Source organism: Tursiops truncatus, chromosome X, assembly GCF_011762595.2.
Source record: "Tursiops truncatus isolate mTurTru1 chromosome X, mTurTru1.mat.Y, whole genome shotgun sequence".
In the NCBI taxonomy this organism is placed as follows: Eukaryota; Metazoa; Chordata; class Mammalia; order Artiodactyla; family Delphinidae; genus Tursiops; species Tursiops truncatus.
The window spans coordinates 12,126,682-12,142,362 of record NC_047055.1 but is presented as its reverse complement, the minus strand read 5'-3'; the positions used below and the strand labels follow the sequence as shown (position 1 = coordinate 12,142,362).

The 15,681-nt window shown below is 38.5% G+C and overlaps 1 protein-coding gene across 2 annotated transcripts in view; it reads left to right on the top strand.

Moving 5' to 3' along the window:
* The first annotated feature begins 8,704 nt into the window (after nt 1–8,704).
* Nucleotides 8,705–15,681, top strand: part of F9 (coagulation factor IX) — a 28,603-nt gene continuing 21,626 nt past the window's right edge. For both annotated transcript variants that reach the window (XM_019918997.3, XM_004323512.4), the window contains exons 1-3: nt 8,705–8,792; nt 13,774–13,937; nt 14,140–14,164. In XM_019918997.3, coding sequence (XP_019774556.1) covers nt 8,705–8,792; nt 13,774–13,937; nt 14,140–14,164 — 277 coding nt within the window. The remainder of the gene's footprint in view (nt 8,793–13,773; nt 13,938–14,139; nt 14,165–15,681) is intronic.

Below are 15,681 nucleotides of genomic sequence, written 5' to 3'. Positions count from 1 at the left end.
ACAACATCTGTCCATGTCAAACACACTTCCCCATCATTGTTTTTTAAACCCTAACCCTAAGCTTTGTTTATTTTAAGCTTTGGTGAAAATAAAACAAATATTCCAGTTTAAAAATCACTGTAAACCGTATTATTTTTTAGATCTAGTTCACTTGTTTTCATAAGCTGACTGAGATATAATTCACATGCCATACTATTCACCAGTTTAAAGTGTACAATTTAAGTTTTTAGTATATTCACAGAGTTGTGGAACCATCACTACAATCAATTTTTTGGAACATTTTTTATCACTACAATCAGTTTTAAAACATTTTGATCACCCTAAAAAGAAACCCTGTACCTATTAGTAGTAACTTCCCATTTTCCCTTTACCAAAGCCCTCAGCAACCTGGATTTACCTATTCTCATTTCACATAAATAGCATCATATAATACGTGGCCTTTTTTTTTTTTCTTTTTGGCCACACCACATGGCATGTGGAACTTCCCTGACCAGGGATCGAACCCATGCCCCCTGTGGTGGAAGTGCAGTCTTAACCACTGGACCACCAGGGAAGTCCTAATACGTGGCCTTTTATGATTGGCTTCTGTCAGTTAGCTTAATGTTTTCAAGGTTTATCTATATTGTAGCATGTATGGATGCTATATTCATTCCTTTTCATGGCTGGATAATATTCCAGTGTGTGGATATACCACATTTTGCTCAGGCATTCATATGCCAATAGCATTTTTTGGCTATCATGAATAATGCTATTAACATTCAGGTACAAATTTTTGTGTGGACATATATTTTCATTTCTCCTGAGTATATACCTAGGAGTAGAATTCTTGGGTCACATGGTAACTCTGTGTTTAACTTTTTAAGGAACAAAAAAATTGTTTTCCATAGAGGCTGTACCAAGAGCAATGTACGAGGGTCCCAATTTCTCCACATCCTCACCAAACTTATCTTCTGTTTTGTTGATTATAGCCATCCTATTGGGTTTGAAGTTGTCCCTAATTGTTAATTTGATTTGTATTTCCCTAATGACTAATGAAGCTGAGCATCTTTTCATGTCCTTATTGGTCATTTGTATACATTCTTCAGAGAAATCTCTACTCAGATCTTCTACCAATTTTTAATTGGGCTATTTGTGTTTTTTATGTTGAGCTGTAAGAGTTCTTTATATATCTTATTAAAAATCCCTTATCAGATATGATTGGCAATTTTTTTCTCCTATTCCGTGGGTTATACTTTCACTATTTTAATAGCACCTTTTGATGCAGAAGAGTTTTTAATTTTGATGAGATTCAATTTGTTGCTTTTTTTCCTTTGGTTGTTTGAGCTTTAGGTGTCATATTTAAGAAACCATTGCCTAATCCAAGATCATGAAGATTTATACCTATGTTTTCTTCTAAGAGTTTTATAGTTTTAGTTCTGTGGTCGATTTCTGAGTTAATTTTTGTGTATGATGTGAGGTAGGGATTCAACTTCATTCTTTTTCACATGGGTATCCAATTGTCCCAAAACCAGTTCTTGAAAAGACTGTTCTTTGCCCCATCAAATTTTCGCAATACCCTTGTCAAAATCAATGACCATAAAATTGAGGATTTATCTATGGACACTCAATTCTAATCCATTGATATATATGGTAGGCTTAATACTGGCCCCCAAATATGCCCACATCCAGAAATGATGAATATGTTACCTTACATTTGGCAAAAAAGATTGCAGATGTGATTAAGGATCTTAAGATGTGGAGATTTTCCAGGATTAGTCAGTGCGCCCAATGTAATTACAAGAACCCTTATAAGAGAGAGGCAGTAGGATCACAGTCAGTAGGAGATACAATGATGGAAGCAAGAGCTTGGAGTAATATAAGGAAGGGGCTATGAGCCAGAAATTCAGGTGGCACCTAGAAGCTGAAAAAGACAGGGAAATGGACTGTTCTCTCTGAACTTCCATAAATAACCAGATCTGACAACACCCTGACTTTGACCCAGTGAGATCGATTTTGAACTTCTGACCCCTTCAGAAGCATAAGATAATAAATTTTTTATTTTAAGCCACTGAATTTGCAGCAACTTGTTACAGCAGTAACAGGAAACTAATTCAATCTGTCTATCCACGTGCCAGTACTACACTTTCTTGATTACTATGGCTTTGTAGCAATTTTATTTATTATTTATTATTATAGGCATAATGATGTACGGCTGAACTCTAGAACTTATTTTTCAGGCATAACTGAAACTTTATACCCATTGAACAACAATTCCCCACTGTTTTGGCTATTCTGGCAAGCTGTATCATGTTATAGTTCAACATACCATTATTTAATTGTTACCATAATTCTTACTGTTGGATATTTGGGTTATTTTCAGTATTTCACTATTACAATAAGTGCAAAAACTATAGTTTGAGGTAAATTCTTTGTTCATTTATAATTATCAGCTTAATTTCTATGTCAAAAGAATAAATTTTTGAGGCTTTTGATAAGACCTAAATGACCTCCAGAACTCTGTACACACACCGATAGTAAATGTGAGTACTCTTTCCCCACACTCTCATCAACCTTGTTATCAAATTTTAGACACAGATTAGACTATAAATTTAGATGTGAAAGATAAAGCTATAAAGTTAGTATAAAAAATATAAGAGAGGGGCTTCCCTGGTGTCGCAGTGGTTGAGGTTCCGCCTGCCGATGCAGGGGACATGGGTTCGTGCCCCGGTCTGGGAGGATCCCACATGCCGCGGAGTGGCTGGGCCCGTGAGCCATGGCCGCTGGGCCTGCACGTCCAGAGCCTATGCTCCACAATGGGAGAGGCGACAGCAGTGAGAGGCCCACATACCGCAAAAATAAATAAATAAATAAATAAATAAATAAATATATATATATATATATATATATATATATGAGAATATTTTTTTGACCTAGGGGCAGGGAAACATTTCTCAAACAAAACTGTAAAACACAGATTATAAAAGAAAAAAACTGATGAATTTAATAAATTCAAATTGAGGATGTCTATTCAACAAAGTATAAGAAAATCACAAAGTTAGTTGACATATGACAGAATGGGAAACATTAATTATTTACAATGTCTAAAACTGATAATGGATTAATATCTAGAATATTCAGGGAAAGCCTTCAAATTAACAACCCCAGAAGAAAAACGGGCAATGGTCATAAGCAGGCAATTTATAAAAGGGGAAATTCAGAAGTCTGAAAAGTATACAGAGACATGTTCTAACTCATAACAATAAGACAAGCATCAATTAAAACAAGATAGCACTTTAACTCTTTTAAATTATTAAAAATTATAAAGGGATAATTCCAAGAATTGGCATGAATGTGCAGATATAGAAATCTATACGCACTGCTGGTGGGGGTGTAGATTGGTGCAGCCGACCTGGAGAACAATCTGTCGGTGCTTAGACAAATCAGGAATAGGAATACCCTAAGACCCAGACATTCTGCTCCTGAATATATATCCTAAGTAAATTACCACATTATTCCATAAGGGTACTCAAAAGAAGGTGTCCACTGTGGCAATATCTGTGGAATCAGAGTGTTTTAAGCAATCTAGATGTCAATCACTGGGAGAAAAGCTAGGAAAAAATGTGGTACATATACACCAGGCAGCAGTTAGAAAAGCATTAGACTAGATGTGTGCATAGCAATAAAAATGGATCTTAAAATGATGGGTTTGAATTTAAAAATTAAAGAAACACAAAATATATAATATACTCCCATTCATATAAATTAAAACGTATGCAAACTGAACAGAATAGAGAGTTCGGCAATAAACTCACATGTACAGAGCCAACTGATTTCTGACAAAGGTAGCAAGGTAATATGATGGGGAAAGAATAGTCTTATCAATCAATAGTGCTGGAGAAATCCATATTCATAAAGAACAAAAAATTAACCTCAAATATTAACCTCACTTCATATACAAGATTTATCCAAGATATATCACAGACTAAAACATAAAAGTTAAAACTATAAAGCTTTTATAATCTCAAATTAGTGTTCTCAAGACGGTATTTGTTTACCCTCCCAGAGGTACCAACAGTTCAAACAGAACTTCAAGAAGAAAGCAATGCTTAGCACAAACGAAAACACTAATGATGGAGTGTTAGTTTTCTACTGTCACATAACAAATTTCCACAACCACAGTGGCTTAAAACAATACCCATTTATTATGTCTCAGTTTGGTAAACAGAAGAGCAAGTGATCTCAAGTGAGATCTCAGCTTAGTGTCTCCCAAGGCTGCGGTCAAGATGTCAGCCAGCTAGGCTCCTATCTGGGGGCTCTGGGGGATAACCCATTTTCAGACTCATTAAGGTTGTTGATAGGATTAAATCCCATTTGGCTATAGGTCTGAAATCTTTGATTTCTTGCTGGCTCTCAGCCAGGAATGGCTCTCAGCCTCTAGAGACCACTCTTTCCAAATGCCCCACCACCTCCCACGCAACTTCAAAGCCACCAATGCTTCATCAAATCTGTCATGTACTTTGAACATCTCTGACTTCTCCTTTTGCTATCAGTTGGAGAAAACTCTCTGTTTTTAAAGGATATGCCTGACAGGCCCACCCAGATAGTCTCCATATCATAATATCAACTGACTTGGAACTTTAATTACCAAAAATAATCCCACAAAGGATCTAAAAGTTAAATTGGAATTGGAATCACAGCGCAGAAATATAGGCCAGGACCTGTGTGATAGGTCTAACAGAGTGACTGCCTGCTAAATAGGACCCAGAGTCTACTAACATAATAGACAAAATGTCCAGAATACAACTGAAAACCACTCATCATGCTAAGAACCAAAAAAATCACAATTTGAATGAGAAAAGACGATCAAGTGACACTAATACTGAAATGAATCAGATGTTGGAACTATCTGAGAGGGATATTAAAGCTGGCATCATAAAAATGTTTCAATAATCAATTACAGATTATCTCAGAAAAAAATTTAAAAAGTAGAAAACCTCAGCAAAAACGTAGAAGCTATTTTTTAAAAAAGAAGAAAATGGAAAATATAAAGCTGAAAAGAATAACTTTAAAAAAAAAATACCTCTCTGGAGAGGCTCAATAGCAGAGTAGAGATGACAGAAGATCAACTCAGTAAACTTAAAAGAGAACTCAACAGAAATCACCAAACAATAGTGAATTCACAGAATTTACTTAATAAGAGAGAAAATAGACTAATATAAATGAAAAGAGACTCAGAGACCTGTGGGACAGTAAAATACATGCAACACTGGTGTCATTAGAATCCCAGATGGAGAGGAAAAAGAAAGTGGGGCCAAAGATATAATAGCTGAAAATTTCCCAATTTTGGCAAAACACACAAATTTACAGATTCAAGAAGCTGAGTGAACCCCAAACAGTATAATGCCAAAGGAATCCATGCCAAAGCACATCATAACTAAACTTGTGAAAACTAAAGACAAAGAAAAAAAACTTGATAGCTGCCAGAGAAATCTGACACAATACCTGTAGAGGAGGACCAATTTGAATGACAGATTTCTCATCTGAAAACATGGAGGCCAGAAGGAACTGGTACATTTTTCAAGTACTGGGGGGAAAAAAACAGTCCAATACAAACTCTATATCCAGTAAAACTATCCTTCAAGCATGAATGGGAAACAGAGGCATTTTCAGACCTATCTTAAAAGAATGGCTAAGGGACGTTCTTCAATGAGAAGCAAATGATAAAAGAATTGGATAGGAAGATCTAGCAATGCAAAGAGAAGAATATGGATATATTCATTAGACTATCCTTCTCCTCATGAGTTTTATAAATGATATTTGATAATTAAAACAAAAAATAGCACTATCTGGTTATCACAACAATGATATTTAAAAGTGGAGAAGGTTAATGGACCAAAATCAAAGTAAGGCTTCATATTTCACTTGAAGTGCTAAAATACTGATACCAGTAGACTGTGACAAGTCACATGTGTATATTGTAAAACCCAGAGCAAAAGCTACAATAATTATACAATAAGATACACTTTTTAAAAAACCCTATAAATAAATCAAGATGGAATTCTAAAAATTTTTTCAAGTAACCCACCAACAGGCATGTAAAGAGAACAGAGAAATGAGAACAAGAGGAGGGAAAAAGAAACAAATAATAAAATGGCAGACTCTTATAAAGCAGAAACTAACACACCATTGTAAAGCAATTATACTCCAATAAAGATGTTAAAAAAATGGCAGATTAAACCACTAACATATTAATAGTTATCTTCAATATAAATGGTCTAAATACATATTTATCAAATTGTCTAAAATAAAAAACAGTGATAACACCAAACGCTTGCAAGGATGCAGAGAAACTAGACCACTCATCCATCGCAGTCAGAATGTAAAGTGGTACAGCCGTCTTGGAATATAGTTTGGCAGTTTATTTAAAAACCAAATATTCAACTCTCACATGACCCAGAAAATGCATTCCTGTGCATTTATCCCAGAGAAATTAAAAAGTTACATCCACATAGAAACCTGTACATGAATGTTGAAAGCACATTATTGCAATAGCAAAAAATTGGAAACAATCAAAATGTCCCTCAGTAAGTGAATAGTTAAACAAACTGGCATATCCATATTCCTCAGCGATAAAAAGCAACTACTAAAACATGTGGCAATCTAGATGGACCTCAAAGGCATTGTGCTGAATGAAGAGAGCCAATCTCAAAAGGTCACACACTCTATGATTCCATTTATACCACATTCTCACTATAGAGACCAAAAACTGATCAGTAGTGCCAGGGGTTAGGAATAATTGGAAGGAGGGGGAGGGGTGTGATTATAAAATAGCAGCACAAGGGAGACCTTTGTGGTGACATAATTGTTAATTATAATTGTTCTGTATATTAATTATAGTGGTGGTCACATAAATCTATGCATGTGATAAAATCACTCAGAATTATACACATACAATAGACCAATGTCCACTACCTGGTTTTGATATTATATTACTATATTTATGTAAGATATAAACATTGTGAAAGGTATATGGGACTTCTCTGTATTGTTTTTGCAATTTCCCATAACTGTAATTATTTTAAAACAAAATTTTGAAAAATAAGATCCAAGAATTTTCCTAATTTTAATGCCACAGATCCAAGAATCTCAATGAACCCCAAGAATACCTTGGCTCATTGTAGTCCAACTGCTGAAAAGAAATGATAATAATATTCACTGCCTTCTCATCAGAAACAATGCATGCCAAAAGGCAACAGGATGACTTCTTTAATGTGCTGAAAGAAAAAAAAATGTCAACCTAGAATTGTATATACAGCCAAATTACTTTTTTTAAATGAAGGTAAAATGGAGACATTTTCAAATAAACGGAAGTTGAGAAAATTCATCAAAAGATGACCTACGCTATCAAAATTATTAAAGAAAATTCTTCACAATAATGAAAAACTGTAACAGACTGAAATTTGGGTCCTCACAAAGAAATGAAGAAAATGTGACTAAATATAAAATCTTTCCCCATTTTTAAATTTCTTTGAAAGACTGTTGACTGCTTGAGGCAGAATAAGGTAATATAGGGTTTACTGGGAGATCAGGATGGACATATATACACTACCATGCATAAAATAGATGGCTAGGGGCTTCCCTGGTGGCGCAGTGATTGAGAGTCCGCCTGCCAATGCAGGGGACACGGGTTCGTGCCCCGGTCCGGAAAGATCCCACATGCCGCGGAGCGGCTGGGCCCGTGAGCCATGGCCACTGAGCCTGCGCGTCCGGAGCCTGTGCTCCGCAACAGGAGAGCCGTGGGAGTGAGAGGCCCACGTACCGAAAAAAAAAAAAAAAGATAGCTAGTGGGAACATGCTATAAAGCACAGGAAGCTCAGCTCGGTGCTCTGTGACAACCTAGATGGGTGGGATGGGAGGCGGAGGTCCAAGAGGGAGGGGATATAGGTATACATATAGCTGATTCACTTCATTGTACAGCAGAAACTAACACAACATTGTAAAGCAATCATACTCCAATAAAAAAATTTTTTTTAATTTAGAAATAAAATGTATCACAACAGCACAAAGAATGGTAGGTAAATGTTGGTATACTATTATGAGTTTTTTATATTACATGTGAAGTGGTATATCAATATGAACTACTATATAATAATATTTATAACATTTATTTTCTATACATAAGTATATATGCATATACATACATGTGTTCTGAGACAGGACCCATATGTTTCACCATATGGGTACACAGCACAACAAAGTTTATAAGCTCCTTGTTACGAGGAGGAACATAAAGGATCCACCAGGTGACTCGAGATTATCAGCAGTGGTGACGTTTTAAGGTGGGTGACAAAATGACTTCATTCTTTCCATCTCTTTACCTTTCAACTATAAGACATTAACGCTCCCTGACAAGGATAAGATGGATCCTATGATGAATTTTGCTGCCACAGCAACTGCAGCCACATTATACCTCCCCCTATTCTAATGATGGGTCACTTCCTGTTTCAGCCTCAGATCAGCCACAGTGACAGAAGCCCATGGAATCAGAGGTGAAGTTTAACAATGGCCACTGCCTCCTCTCTTCATTTAACCCAAGAGGACATCGGAAACAGCCCAAAGACCCACTGAGGGAGATGGACATTGTTTCCCAGAAGTAAATACAGCTCAGCTTGTACTTTGGAACAATTGTCAACCTTGCTACTTGCACAATCTACTAGCAAAGGTTATGCGGTGCCTGAACATGATCATGGCAGAATCACCGGGCCTCGTCACCATCTGCCTTTTAGGATATCTACTCAGTGCTGAATGTACAGGTTTGTTTCCTTTATAAAGATACATTCAATGTGCTTGGCTTTTAGATATAGAAACGTCTGGGGCTGTCTTCTTCATTAAATAATGATTACAGGATTTGACCACAATGTTTAAGATTCTACTAGTTAGCATGTGGGTTGGTGAGTACTAGTTCTCTGGTGCTGGTTCTTCCTCATTTTTAAAACTAAATAGATTTACAATGTTTATAGTACATTTGTTTAATGGACACTGTTGGGCTTATAATTTGACAATGTAATTCCTTGGAAAAGTCATCTCCTTGGTTAAAAAAATAAATAAAAGGGGGAAATGTTTTAACAAGGAAACAGCCGAATGTGGAGAAAAAATTAACTGTCATTTTGTGGGGTTTTAACTCATTATTTTGAAATCAAAATGGGAAACATTAAAGCAAAAACAATGGTTTTATTTACACACAAAGTTTGATTTTAAGACATGATGTGATTCAAAACTTTATAACTATTTAATGAGTCATGCCTCTAATTTTTAGTCTATAAAATTATATACCTTCAATTGAAAGTTTTAGTTAAAATACAAACCTTTCATTAGTAAGTTGTTATTTATCACTGAAGTTTTCCATGGGTGAGGAAGAAATTATTTTGTCTGATTCTAAACATCTCGGAGTTAATACAGGGGGAAACTCAGTACTCACTTGAGCTCTTAGGACAGCAAAGCAAGTACAAGAATTGATGTCGAGTAGGAACTTAGTTAAAGCAATTTACATCACTTGGTTTTTTTTCACAACTTTACTGACGTTATGCATTCCCCAAAGGCAGGCACATAGGGAAGAAATTACCCCATTTAGACAAACAGCATGTTCTCACAGGAAGCATTTATCACACTTACTTGTCAACCTATTATGATCAAATCTAGTAGCTGACAGTGGAGGATCAGGGGTGCCAACCCTAAGCATCCCCAGAAAGCAGACTGGCCCGAGGTTCCCACTCCAGACATGATGTCACACTGAAATGCAGAAATAATGGTGCGAGAATGCAGAGGTTAAATCAAGCCAGCAAACTGGCTAGAGTCAAACAATAAAGAAATTCAGCGTGAACACTCACAAAGTAGGACAGAATGCTACGTCTTTACACACATCTCATCAGTGTGAAATCTAGGAGGACAAAGGATCCAAACCCTTCCTTCAAGATAAGTGCTGAGATGATGGAGTAAATTTTAAGAGGACTGCTGCCCCCTTGAAACCTCAGATGTAGGAAAAAGGATAGATTCAGAGAAAAAAAGAAGGACTAGGATTTCACAGCTTGGGAAATAATGACTAGAAGAGATAAGCCCGAAGGGAGGTTAAATATATGACCCTCAGACAATGGTGAGGAGAAAGGCAGTGTGATTCCAGAGTCACCTTAGTCAGAGATAATAGGTCCTTGAGCAGAGCACCAAGGCGCCTTCCCTAAGGACGGACAGTGTTGATGCAGTGCTCTCCTCTACTGTTGAACCACCACTGGCTTCTAAAAGCAGTTTCTATGAATGATTTTCTGAGATGTTGCATTTTCATGGCTGCTGCCCTTAGATATTATTGCATCAATTTAGAATTTTGAAATCAAATGTGTTCCATAAAACCAATTCAGTTTTGTAAAGCATATGGACCCAACCTGTCTTTCATTTAGAATGAATGAATGAAATAAATGAAAGACAGCTTCAGTCCACACGCTTTACAAAACTTTACAAAACTAGGTGACTACTACGGTGCCAGGTACTGTGGCAAGGTACTAGGGGCTTGGGGATAAACCAGATTCCCTCTTTGACCTAAAGTACCATGAGGTCAGCTGAGAGATTTCAATATAACATGAGGAGATGTATACCAGCTGCTAAAGGGGCACAGAGAAAGGAACACATTAACTGGGGAGACACTGACAGAGAGACCATATTTTGAGCTGGGTCTTAAAGAATAAGTAGGTACTCTCTCCTTAAATGACTGATCTAGGTCATCCTGTGAAGAGAGGATCACTCACGTGCAGAGATCCAGATCCACAAAGAATGTGAGGTCTTTCAGGAACTAAGTATGTTTTCAATATTGAATATGACAGGTGAGGCAGGGTCAGGTCATCAGATAAGGAAGGCCCTAAATGAAGGAGTTTGGACAACGGAATGCAATGTGGAGTCATCAGAAGTGTAAACATGAATACCACTGATGGCTGACTCAGGCTGCTCAGCCTGGCAACATTCTCATGACCTGTGTGAGGAAGGGGCGGCCAGACAAGGGGAGACCAGTCTTGAGGCTACTGTAATCATCCAGGGAAGGCATGAGGGCCTGAACCTGGACATTAGCTGTACAGACAGAGAAGAGGGAATGGAATGCAAGTGACACTGAGGAAGTAGAAATGATATGACTTAACCACCTGGGTATGGAAGGGGAACGGGTTTAGAGGAAGTGGAAAGACCATGTCTTGAGCATTTGGGATACAGCACAGTGCCTAAGAGCATGGACTGTGTGGTCTGACTGCCAATGTCTAAATTCTGGCTCTGACACTTTAATATATCACTTGGGGCAAATCACTTAACCTCTCTGAACCTCCGAGTTTTTGATTTACGAAAATGAGACGACAGCACCTCTCTCATGGGACTGCCGTGAGAAGGGAATGAAATAATGGATGCAAAGCACCAAGCACATTGTCCAGCACATCAGAAGCATTAAATAAACATCAGCTCTTATCAGCCACATGACAATGGACAGTTACAAAGAAAGACAATCTGGAATTCCGAAGATATATCTGACTGGAGATGGATATTCGGAACTCACTGTCCTATAGACAGTAGTTACAACCACGTGTGTGAGGATCCAGGGAGTGAGCATGGATCTTGTGGCACCTAGTACAGTGCCTGGCAGTAGTGAGTGCTCAGAAAATTGTGTTGAGTCGGGGCTGGACTAGGGTGAGGCAAGCAGGGCATAAACATACTTGCACACACTGAGAGAGAGTGACTCCGTAGATTCTGTGCCCTAGGGGCCTTGTTTACCTCACCCCAGCCCTGGCCCTAGCAAGGATGTATGGAGTGAAGAGGGACAAGGCTGAAGCTGGAGGCTGGAGCCTGGGAGAACTCTGAACATATAAGGGGCAAGCAGAAGAAGGGGAATGAATGGATGCAAGTGGTGGATGAATAACAAGAATCGAAGCGAAGAGGAGAACCAGGAGAGAGTGATTTCATGAAAAGAGCACCCTGAAGACGGAAAGATCAACAATTAGAAATGTTTCAGAGCAGGCAGGAAATACAGAAGCTCAAAATTACCCTTTAGGAGGTCATTGCTGATCCTGACAGTAGTCGTTTCATTACATGGATGGCGGTAAAGAAGAGAAAGAGCCACAGAAAAGTGCATTAAATAAAAAGGGAATTGAGAAAATTAGGGAGGCAGACCAGACAGAGGAGTAGAAAGGAAGAGAGAAAACCAACATACACCAGCCTGTACACATTATCTCACTGATCCTGTCAGCAACGCTGGGAGGTAGACAGTCTGATGATACTACTGTTATACCCATTTACACTTGACAAAGTTAAGCTGCAGAGTTTATGTGACCTGCCTGAGATCTCACTGCCAATAGCTGGTAGACATGTGATTCAAATCCAGGTGTGTCTGCTCTGACTCCAAACCCCTATTTTTCCACTAGACCACACTGTAAATGGATACAGACACAGATGCTACTGTAGGAGCGCCCAGGGCCAAGCACATGAACTGGCAAGCAGAGAGGAGGGCCTGGTGGAGGCTGGGAGGTGTCGATATGCCGTGGCACCCAATTGCAGCCTGTGGCTTTCTCCCAGGGCGCCTGGCTGCCTGGGAAGGGAAGGAAGAGGCAGCTGGCGGCACTGACCTAGTGGTTGGGATTGCGGGGTATTGCAGCACTGAAGAAGGGGTGAAGGGAACTGAGAAGGTTGGCAAGGGAAGAGTTGAAGAGAAAAAGTCTAAGCTAAATTCAGGGAAAAAGTAAAGCCCAAGGGGACTTGAAGAGCAAGAGAAAAGTGAGAGGCTGTTAAGGGACTAGAAGGCTCCATAAAGCGAACAGCTGCAATGGAAATAAGGAACTTCGGTTTGTTTCTTTTCCTTTCTTTTTTTTTTTTTTTTTTTTTTGGCGCTAATGAGAAAACAGTCCCAAAATGCCCTGGAGAGTTCACGTTATAAACACCTCGTCCTGTTGAGATGGTATCAGACACTCTCTAGAAGAAAGGAATAACTCCAGGCAGCTTCTTGAGTTCCTGTTATTAGTTATAGATACAGATACTACATCTATATCTGTCTATCTAGAGAGAAACACGCACAGAGACAGAGAGTGAAACAGAAAGAAGAGACTGAGGTATGGAGAGTGGCGGGGAGGGGCTGGGGTGGAGAATTAGGTTAGGGACCTCAATCCCAGAGTTCAGGAGTGCATTCCTAACAGGCTAGACAGTCAGAGCTAAAATAAACCACATCCTGAATCCCAGAGAAAGACTTATGTCACTGGTATTCCTAGAACACGTGCCAACTTAAGGTGCTGTGAGTCTGAAGGTTAAAAAAACATGAATGCAGTGGTTTTTCTTTAATATCTAGTGAGAGACAGCAGGGTTGCATTTAGGCTTCTGCTCTTCCAAGGGAAATGTGCTCCAAAGTCATTTGGGCAACTGCGTCCTGTAAGCACAGCCCGGCCAGCGTGATGGATCACCTTGCAAGGATCTGCAATTAGTTATTTTCAAATGATGACAAAGTGTGAAGTTAACTGCGTATCTCAGAACTTTCCTTTTCATCCAGAGTAAATTCAAATATGATTGAAAATCTGACCTCTCATTACCAGGGTTCTCTTGACTAAGAGTAAAATTGAATTTTAATTCCTAAATCTCCATGTGTATACAGTGCCATGAGAACATCATAGATTTTGGCTCCATGCCCCAAAGCTAAATTGGCTTTGGGATTACTTGGATTAAAAAGAAAGCCTTTCTTAAGAGATGTATTTAATTTTCATGATGTTTTCTTTTTCTTTTAAATTTCAGTTTTTCTTGATCGTGAAAATGCCACCAAAATTCTGAATCGGCCAAAGAGGTATAATTCAGGTAAATTGGAAGAGTTTGTTCGAGGGAACCTTGAGAGAGAATGTATAGAAGAAAAGTGCAGTTTTGAAGAAGCACGAGAAGTTTTTGAAAACACTGAGAAAACTGTGAGTATTTCCACATAACATCCTTCAGATGCAGAGCAAAGAATAGAAAACCTTTAAAAAGAAAAGGTGGGGGGACCATACTTCTCTTTGGAATTTTAAAATATCTATACATACACGTGTTTTACAAATGTTATAATAGAGAAGGAATCAAATCGAAAACATTTTAAATAGTACCATTAACTTGTCTTCTTTTTCGTTATAGACTGAATTTTGGAAGCAATATGTTGGTAAGCAATTCATTTTATCCTCTAGTATACGAAACATTTGAGAATTATGTATTTTTTTCTTCTGTGTAAACAGATAATATATTAAACTGTGTCAAAAGGGCTCAGAAAAATAAGTCCAACTCTTTTTACCCAAAATTGAATGGTGAGAGACTCCAGGTTTATGCCAGCGTGGGAGATATCCTCTGGCAGATACGCTTACTTCTTCCTAGGGCTTCAAAAGGAACATCGTTCCACCCCAGGAATCTGGAAGGGAGAGACCAAAGAGAATTGCATCTGGGACTGAATGAGAGTTTGCCATCCTCAGCAGAGAATCAGAGAATGCTGACTGACTTACATGTCTACTGCTTAAAAGTGCTCCTCCTTCTGGCGGCCTGCAAGGCCCTCCTGATTGCCCAGCCCCTCCCTCCCCGCTGCCCCTCTGACCTCCTCTCCTCCTCACACATCCTGGGCTGCTGCGGCTCCTTGCATGCTCTAGGAATGCTTCCATTTCAAAGTCTTAGACCTGATTGTTCCTTTACTGTGGAAGGTTCCTCTGCCAGGTTCCCCTAGGCTCACTCACTCACCTCCTTCAGGTCTTTACCCAAATGTCACCCTCTCAATGAAGCCTGCCTTGATCATCTATTAATACTTCAACCTGCCCCCCCATAACCCCATCACTTTAGACACCGTATCCTGCTCTATTATTTTTCATAGCACTTTTCACCACTGAGGTATCATATAATGGTCTTATGTATACTATTTATGTCTCCCACCTCACTAGAATGTAAGCTTCATGTTGGCAGGGGTATTCAACTGTTTTGTTTATTGATGTAGTCCTAGTACCTCGAACAGTATCTGGTACAGAAGCACTGAGTAAATATTTGTTGAATGAATTGACCAAAAGGAGGAAAAGTCAAAACTTTAATGACAACTAAGTTTTAAAACTAATTTAAAATCCAGCAGCAGGATTTTGAGGCAGTGTAACTTTCCCAGCTTGATTTACCTAAGACTATTTGCATGGACAGAAACTAACCTGGACAGCCAATTCACTGAATTCCATCAGTTCTATTTTCCCAGATTCTATTCTGTAGACACTAATGGACTTATTCATACTCTTGTAACTCATAATTTCTCCACTTTGTTTTTAAATCATGAGGGAAGAAGAGGTCCATTCTGTTACATTTGCTTTATCTGCCTTTCCTCGTTCTTAGTAATGAATGCTACCACGCCAACTCTCTACTAAGGTATTGCCCTACAGTTAGTCCAAACAAGTCTTTTTATTCTGTTTCTAATCTATTTAAAATTTTGAATCTTGTATTTTAAAGCAAATCAATTTCTACCTTTCCTCCCCAAACATTCCTGGCTGCATTTAAACTCTCATGGTCCCTTCATTGCCCACCCCCCCACCCAGTTGGCCCCCCACCTGTGAGTAGAGGTTCATCAGTACCTCTTAAACACCATATTTTGAAGTTGGCTCCCTAACTTCTAGGTCACAGGCTGTGTTGTTTACTGTAACTCAGGTAAAGATACCTGGAAAA